Genomic DNA, 8,551 nt, shown 5'->3' with positions numbered 1-8,551 from the left:
GCATATTGTTCTATATATTTTTTATATTCCTAAAATGCTATGTAGCTATATATACGAGGTGTGATCAAAAGATAGTGAATGTTTAGATTTAAAAAATGCATTACAGTAAAAAACATATTGCCATTAATCCCCCTCAAAAGACTCCCCCTTGCACCAAACAGAATTATTCCATCATTCTTGCCACTTTCTGAAGCAGTTCTGGAAGTCCTCTTTCGTGTCTTTACTTCATCCTCCATCATGACAATGCTCCGTGTCATATCTCACTTCCGGTATATGGCAATTTCTGTCAAATACAAACATTACGATGTGTCCTCATCCACCTTATTCACGGAATCTGGCACCATGCGACTTCTGGCTCTTCCCCAAAGTCAAAATGACTATGAAAGGAAAACATTTTGAATTGATTCAGGACATTGAGGCAGCCATCACAGTGCAACTAAAGACACGAAAGAGGACTTCCAGAACTGCTTCAGAATGTGGCAACAACCATGGGAAAAGTGTATTCAAAGTGAGGGGGAGTATTTTGAGGGGGATTAATGGCAATGTGCCTTTTACTATAATTTTTTTTATTTAAACATTCACCATATATATTTTTTTGTATCAACGTCGTACACATATGGGTGTTTTTTGGTTCTTGCTTTTTAAAAAATAAAAATAAAAAAAGGTAGAGGGGGAGAGATATAGTATCCGCACTTTCTCATTTATTTCTATTTCCATTAAACAATAGTTTACGGAATATGCCATTTGTATGATCAGAACAGACAATGAAGCCGTTTTCATTAGGCAACAGAAATACAGGGCTCCCATGAGTTGAAACCTGGCTAGTTCTGGGATTGGAACGCTGAGAAGGGTTAGGGGGACCTGAAATACTGTCAACAATGCTCAGGTCCCAAGCCAAGAAACCCCCAGAAAGGGTGTAGGATTTCCACTGGTCTTAGGTTCTGGACTCCATTCTCTGCTTCTGTTCTCTCAGGACAGGTGATCTGTCTGGATGCCCCTTTGAATTATTGATCTCCATGCTCTCAAACCAGCACGTTCCCCAGCACTGAAGGTGCCTAACAGATTCAGGTGACAACGTCCCTTCCCTTGAAGAGGGGAGCAGGGGGAGTCCTTTTACCCGGACCCTTTACTGGACCTATTTCCAATACGTCTTTTCCTCCTCAATGTCCCAGTATGAACTGCAAGGTGCCAATGACAGACTCTGAATTCCATTCCCGCCAGAGACCAGGACCTTACAGACATCCGCACAAAAATGCAGTCCTTTCTGGGGCAGGAAGGGGGCACGGCGCCGCTTCCGCCCCGAGGCCGCAGCACCCGGGTCCCGCCGCCCCGGCAGGGCCCTCCGCGGGGCCAGCGCCGCCCGGAAGAAGTCAGCGCTCCGCCGTCGGTTTCCTGCGCAGCCGGACGCGGCGCCATCAAATCAGCTCAGCGCTCACATCTCCCGCGTGTCGGAGCCCGAACCCGGGGAGGGGGCGGCGAGGCCGGAGGGGCGCGCGGTGATGGGGGGCTGCCCCCCAGCCAACTGTCTGTCCCGGGAGCCAGACGGACAGACGGCAGCTGCCGCGTGTCCCGGCCCCGCTCCTGCTCCATCCCCGCGCCCGCGCCCCCGCCTCCGCCCGCGCCACCGCACCGGGACCGCGGCGACGTCGCCTCAGCGGCCACCCCACGCACGGCCCAGCGCTGCGCCCGGTGTCCTCGAGGGGCCCGGCCTGCGCGGGCAGGCGGCCCCCCAACGCCACCTCTCTTCCCCGCCAGATGGGGCCCGAGGCCCCGAGGCCCCAAGGCGGGGGCGGGCCGCAGCTGGCGGGCGACCTCGGGGACTGCAGGCGGGAGGCCCGCGGGCACGAGGGGGCTGTGGGCGGGAACCGGCTCCAGGACAGGCCGGCTCGGGCCGGAGCAGCCATCTTCCGGCGCGCGGCTCTGCAACCTCCCACCCCGGGCCGCGCCTGCTTGCGGGGCCGCCGCCTCCACGCAGCAGCAGCTCAGCGCCGTGGGCCGCTTCTGCGCAAGACGGCCAGTCCCCACGCGAGCTGTCCCCGCACTCGGAGGGCGACCCCGCTGGTGGGAGCTCCCCCAGCAGCCGTCCCCAGGTCCCACCCGGGGAGAACGGGCCCCCAACGGCCGCCCCAGCTTCACGCAGGTGAGCTAGCAGCATTTCCTGGGCGTGCCGAGCCTGCTGCAAAGCGGCACGGAGCCCTAGGAATGCTGGGAAGGACCAGGTGGGCTCCAAGACCCGCCCTCCTCAGTGCCCCCCCCCCCCCCCCCCGCAACACTCGTCCAGTCTGCTCTGCAGCCTGCTTCCTTCAGCCGCCTGCCTAAGTGAGACTCAGGAAGGAGGGAGCCGGGTGGGTGATCACCCCCACTCCCCGCCCACACCCCCCCACATACACCCTCCCTCTTCCAAGGTGGAGGCTGGCTGTGCTGTGGGGGGTGAGGGGGGCAGCCTTGCAGATCCTGAGGCCCTAAAGCCTTGCAAAGGTCACTTTCCTCGTATCAGTCCCAGATCTTGCAGCTACTTGCCTCCTCATTCATTCGCCTCCGGCTCCCCCAACACACCTGGAGGAAGGGTGCACAGACACACGCCCTTCACCCTCCAGCTCCATGAACACAAGCCCCCCCCCCCCACACACACACCATGAACACAAGGGCTTACACACACACACACACACACACACACACACACACACGGGGAGGCAGCTGCTCTTATACCTGTTTTGCAGATCGGGAAAGTGAGGCCCAGGGGGGGAACTGAATGCCAGGTTGCAAACCTCTTCTCCAGCCCACCTCACAGAAAGTAGGGAAGTTAGTGAACCTGTCTTTTGCCATGACTGACTTCTCAGACAGCCTGCGTGCTGCTCCTGGAGTCAGCTCCTGCTTCCCCCAGGCCCACTCTGTCGTTCCCCCCCCCCCCCACCTCAAGGAAGGCTCTGGGCAGTGAGGGGACCAGAGTCCGGAGATGGAGGCATGGAGGCGTAGAAGGCGGCAGGAGCTGGGTGGACCCCTTGCGCACGGCCCACCCGCGTCTGCCTCTCCTGTGGAAGGGGAGGGGAATGTGGAAGAGGAATTAGGAGTCTCGGATCTGCCTGTCCCTGGGAGTCCAGGACATTGTCTTCTGGGTTCCTCTCTGCCTCAAATGGAGGTACAACTCCAAAATCAGCTGTCCTGTGCCTTACTCCCCGCCTCCCCTCATTATTCAATAACATTATCATCAGTAAGGACCAATTTCCAGGGCCTTGCCTGATGCCTATGGATCCCCAAAGGGTCCTTTGTCAGGGCTGGCTGTTGATGGGGTGTGTGTGTGAGGAACCATTCCTGGGAGGCTGTGCTTTCATGAGAAAAGATTTCTGTGTCGAAGTGGTCAATACAACTAACTTAGAAACTCCCTTTCTTCTAGACTTCCAGGGCTTTGCCAAGCTACAGAGGTGATGGGGAAGAGGAGCAAATATCATGCAATTAAGTGTAGGGGAATTCCTAATTAAGTGTAAGGAAAATAAAAGTGGAAAACATGCCTAAAACCCTGCTCACACACCTCAGTAAGGTGGAGTTGTCCTCTATATGCCTCTCAGCAACTGTGGCCATTACTATCCTTATCTTCCCTGCTCCCAGTTGAGACAGTCTCTGTATCTGCATGGGAGCTTGGTTTCATCTAGCAGTTCCCACCCCTTAGTACCACATTGTTTGGTGGGCTCTACGTTCCCAGGTCCCAGTAAGTCCTAGCCTAAGCCTTTTCTTCAGGGCAATAGCTTCACAAATCCCAGCCAGGTTCCTCCAAGGTTGGCACTCACCTGTCAACCACAACAGCTGGGTTTGCAAAGCAGGGAGAGCCAAGTTTCAGGGAAAGTCAAGGACTAGGCAAAGCTAGTTCATGTTCAGTAACTCTAAATAGTTGTAACTAATGAACTCCAGGAGAACTTTAAACATTATATTGACAGAGTACAGGGGCTACTAACAAACTTACCTTAATTCCCTTTCTTTTTCTAATCAACTGAGTTCTTTGTTCATAATCCTTGGTCAACACAGTTAAGGGCTGTCCTACTAGGAGGAAGTTAAAGACCCAAAGGAGACCAGAGTTGAAATGGTGGAAAGCTTCAGATCCAGTAGTTTTCACACTGAACTCTGACTCTTTGGGGGAGTCAGAGAGGCACCTTAAAGTCCACCAAAATTTCTGGGACTGATTTTTCCCAGACTTGGTACTGGAGAAGCTGGAGACCCAGAAATGCCAATGGGCATTGACATAAAATCCCAATAAAATCTTTCTCTAACCAAAGAATCAGGAGAGGGATAGCTGAAAAAGACAAAACTTTTAAATAACCACTGTATTCCAGTTAAACACCGTGGAAAAAAACTGTGGCCCCACTCTCACCCCAGCAAGCAAAGGCAAAGTGAAGAGCCTATTTTCCCCCCATCACCACTGTGGTATTGTAGAAGGCCAGGTATGGAGCCTAGACTTTCATCCCAGCCAGGCAGAAACCTGTGGGAAACACTAATAAGCCATCCCTGTCCCTTGCAGCCCTGTGCCTTAACTCCTACCACCACAAAGCAGTAACGAGGGGCCTCTTACTACGTGGGCACCAACAGAGCCCCAGTAGGAAATGTGGACTTCTACCTTGACCTGACAGTAATGAGGCAGGACAAAACTCCAGAAAAAGAACTAAACAAAATGGAGACAAGCAATTTACCAGATGCAGAGTTCCAAACACTGATCTCAGGGAGAACTTCAACAAAGAGATAGGAAACATAAATGTGGAGATAGAAAACATAAAAAAGAACCAGTCTGAAATAAAGACTGCAATAACTGAAATAAAGAATACATTAGAAGGAATCAACAGTACATTAGATGAAGCAGAGGATCAAATCAGAAATTTGGAAGACAAGGAAGCAGAAAACACCCAATCAGAACAGCATAAAAAAAACCTAAAATTAAAATTTAAAAAAAATTTTAATGAGGAGAATTTAAGGGGCCTCCAGGACAACATCAAGCATGCCAACATTCGCATCACGGGTGTACCAGAAGGAGAAGAGAGAGAGCAAGGAATTGAAAACATATTTGAAGAAATAATGATGGAAGACTTCCCTAACTTGGTGGCGGAAAAAGACATACAAGCCCAGGAAGTACAGAGAGACCCAAACAAGATGAACCCAAAGAGGTCCACACCAAGACACATCATAATTAAAATGCCAAAGGTTAAAGACAGAGACAATTTTAAAAGCAGCGAGAAAAGCAGTTAGTTTCCTATAAGGGAGCTCCCATAAGACTGTCAGCTGATTTCTCAACAGAAACATTGCAGGCCAGAATGGAGTGGCAAGAAATATTCCAAGTGATGAAAAGCAAGGACCTACAACCAAGACTACTCTACCCAGCAAACCTATAACTTAGAATTGAAGGACAGAAAAAGAGCTTCCTAGACAAAAAAAAGCTAAAGGAGTTCATCATCACCAACCCAATATTACAAGGAATCTTACCAGGACTTCTTTAAGAGAAGAAAAAAAAAGATAAAAAAATATGGATAAAATGGCAATATCTACATATCTATCAACAATTACTTTAAATGTAAATGGATTAAATGCTCCAATCAAAAGACATAAGGTGTCTAAATGAATCAGAAAACAAGACCCTTACATATGTTGCCTACGAGAGACTCACTTCAGATCGAAAGACAGACACAAACTTGAAACCGAAGGGATGGAAAAAGATATTTTATGAAAATGGAAACAAACAGAAAGCTGGAGTAGCAATACTTATACCAGACAAAACAGACTTTAAAACAAAGGCTATATCAAGAGACAAAGAAGGACCCAGTAATCCTGCTTCTGGTTATTTATCTGAATAAAACCCAAAACAGTAATTTGAGGGGATGTGTGAATCCATATGTTCTCTGCAGCATTGTTTACAATGGCCAAGATGTGGCGGCAGCCTGGGTGTCTGCTGATAGAAGAATGGATAAAGAGGAAGTGGTACATATATCTAATGGACTATTGCTCAGCCAGGGAGGGGAATGGGTTCTTGCCATCTGCGGCAGCATGGATAGACATGGAGGGTATTGTGCTGAGTGTCAGACAGAGAAAGACAGATGCAATGTGATTTCACTTATTTGTGGAATCTAAAGAACAAAATAAACAAACAGAAACAAATTCATAAATACAGAGAACATTTTGATGGTTGCCAGATGCGGGGGAGGGTTGGGAGTATGGGTGAAAAAGGGGAAGGGACTAAATAAGTACAAATTGGTTGTTACACAGCAGTCATGGGGATGTAGGATACAGCATAAGGAATACAGTCAATAATATTGTAGTAACCATGTATGGTGTCAGATGGGTACTAGATTTGTTGGTGTGATAGCTGGGAGGGTGTTGGGGGACCCAGTGAAAAAGGGGAAGGGACTAAGAAGTATAAATTGGTAGTTACAAAATAGTCATGGGGATGTAAAGTAAAGCATAAGAGAATAGAGTCAATAATACGGTAATAACTACGTAAGCACTGCCAGGTGGGTACTAGTCAGGGGGAACACTTCTTAAATTACATAAATGTCTAACCACTACGCTGTAGACCTGAAATTAATATAAAATAATATTCAATGTCAACTGCAATTGAAAAATTTGAAAAGGGGGGTAAGATGAAGGGGAATAAGAGGTCCCGATTTCCAGGTATAAAACAAGTAAGTCATGGGGATGTAATATACAGCATAGGAAACATAGTCAATAATATTGTGATAGCATGGTACAGTGTCAGGTGGTTGCTGGACTTATGGTGATCACTTCTTTATATGTAAATGTCAAATAACTATGGTGTACACATGAAAGTAATATAATACTGTATGTTAGCTATATTTTAATAAAAATCTTTAAAAAAAACCCAAAAAAACGACGTTTGGGGGAAAAAAATCCTACTGCTGGCTTTTCCCTCTCTAGATGGTGTAACCTTTTTTAGCAGTCATATACTTAAATATACCGGGGTGGCAAAAAAATGTGCCAAGTGGACACTTTGGTCAGCGTTGCTCAAGCAGTAGTTCGCCATAATCAGAAGTGTCTGGACGCTGATGGGAACCACTCTGAGCACCTCTTGTAATTGCAGAAGTCAAACGTGACTTGTATTCATCTTTTGTGATCGGTATATATTGAGTATTACAATTTTAATAGTTTTTTCCTTTCTTAAAATTTGTATACATTTTTTTGGCGCCCTATATTGCTAAGGTTGATTTTCTAACCTTCACTCCTAACTCTTTACACTAAGTCTTCGTGATCTCCTCTGCTGGGCCTAGCAGTTACATCCATTGCTAATCACTACATAGTGTCATCTACTGAAACAACAGGGTAAAAAAAAAAAAATGTCTACAGTTCCAGGGAGAGGTAAAGCCTAGAGATACAGAATTATGAGTCATCGGGGTATGGAAAATAGTTAAAACCATGAGAAAATTTCTTCTGTAATAATAAGCTAAACAATTCTTACATAAAGGAAAAATACCACAGAGGTGGGTAAAGCCAACAGCATTATCTAGAGAACAAAAAGGTCTAGTGGTACTTTTTTTCTGAGCTATGATCTCTGATCGTTGAAGACTTGAACCAACCTGAGCATGCTGAGCATAGTAGTAGGGCTTTGTGGAATGGATAGGTTAATGCAAGAAGGGGTTCCCTCTGGGGGAACTGTCTGTGTTTTGCTGTCTCTGACCTAGGAGTAGCTTCATCCTTTCAGAAGAACAGAGGAAAATCTCAATTCAAGTGAGACCTGGGGATGCTGATTACAAACAGAAGGCTACCAGTGCAATGTCTAAAGGTTGCTAAAGGCTGAGGGGTTCCTAGTGAAGAGGACCCCAAACTGCAGAAGTTCTAGGTAAGATTATGGGAGTTACTGGTTTCTAACAAGAACTTGCTGTGAAGCTAAGATGCACACTTTTCACATTTCTTCTCCTTCTCAATCTTTTCAACTGTATCAAAGATTTCTTTCTTAGCATCACTCAGTATGTGTGGTGGAATCTTTGAGACACATGCAAGTTTTAAAAAACCCATCGTAACATCCTTCTTTTTAGGTTGTTTTTAGATTTTCTTTTTTCTTTTCATTTTCACCTAGTATATGTAATTATTTGCCTATCCAGCTCCTGCTGTAGTTTCTAAATAGTGGCTAGATTCTGAGGAAGAAAAAATAGTTGTCATAGAAACAACCATTGATTTGTTGGTACACAGGTAAGTGGGTGTAGTCCTACTTTACCTGTTACATGAGCTTTTTTCCCCCCCTACTGTCTCAAAATGGACAGGTCCTGTTTTATTCTAGAACAACTGTGTCTGTGTCCCTTCCTGTCTCCTTCACACACCTACCTAGTAGGCTTCTTTAGGCATCCAAAGATTGGGCAGATGCATTCATCTTTATTGAAATTGATTTCTGAGACCACATGTTCACTGTTTTTTAAATGTCTTAAAATTTGACGTCTCTGACACTGGACAAAAATCCTTTCCTAGCTTATTAATACCTCAATAGAATGTGTCTTCCATCAAAGAGCTAGGGGATTTACCTACGGGATCAGGAGGCTTGCCAACACAGTAAGGCATCATTATCCCC

The 8,551-nt window shown here is 46.8% G+C and overlaps 1 protein-coding gene across 3 annotated transcripts; it reads left to right on the top strand.

The window, feature by feature from the left end:
* The first annotated feature begins 648 nt into the window (after positions 1–648).
* On the top strand, positions 649–4,728 carry LOC117025858 (splicing factor, proline- and glutamine-rich-like). Of its 3 annotated transcripts, none has more exons than XM_033112184.1 (2): positions 649–2,140; positions 4,511–4,728. In XM_033112184.1, exons 1-2 carry the CDS (start codon positions 1,253–1,255, stop codon positions 4,544–4,546), a joined length of 924 nt encoding a protein of 307 aa, XP_032968075.1. In that variant the 5' UTR covers positions 649–1,252; the 3' UTR covers positions 4,547–4,728. The 3 variants fall into 3 exon arrangements, with proteins under 3 accessions (XP_032968075.1, XP_032968054.1, XP_032968066.1); XM_033112163.1 differs by having other exon boundaries at positions 4,326–4,728; XM_033112175.1 differs by lacking the exon at positions 4,511–4,728 and adding an exon at positions 3,395–4,430.
* The last annotated feature ends 3,823 nt before the right edge of the window (positions 4,729–8,551 follow it).

The sequence above is a fragment of the Rhinolophus ferrumequinum genome, chromosome X, assembly GCF_004115265.2.
Source record: "Rhinolophus ferrumequinum isolate MPI-CBG mRhiFer1 chromosome X, mRhiFer1_v1.p, whole genome shotgun sequence".
Classification (NCBI taxonomy): Eukaryota; Metazoa; Chordata; class Mammalia; order Chiroptera; family Rhinolophidae; genus Rhinolophus; species Rhinolophus ferrumequinum.
The sequence above is the reverse complement of the archived record's forward strand: the minus strand, read 5'-3'. Positions and strand labels throughout refer to the sequence as shown.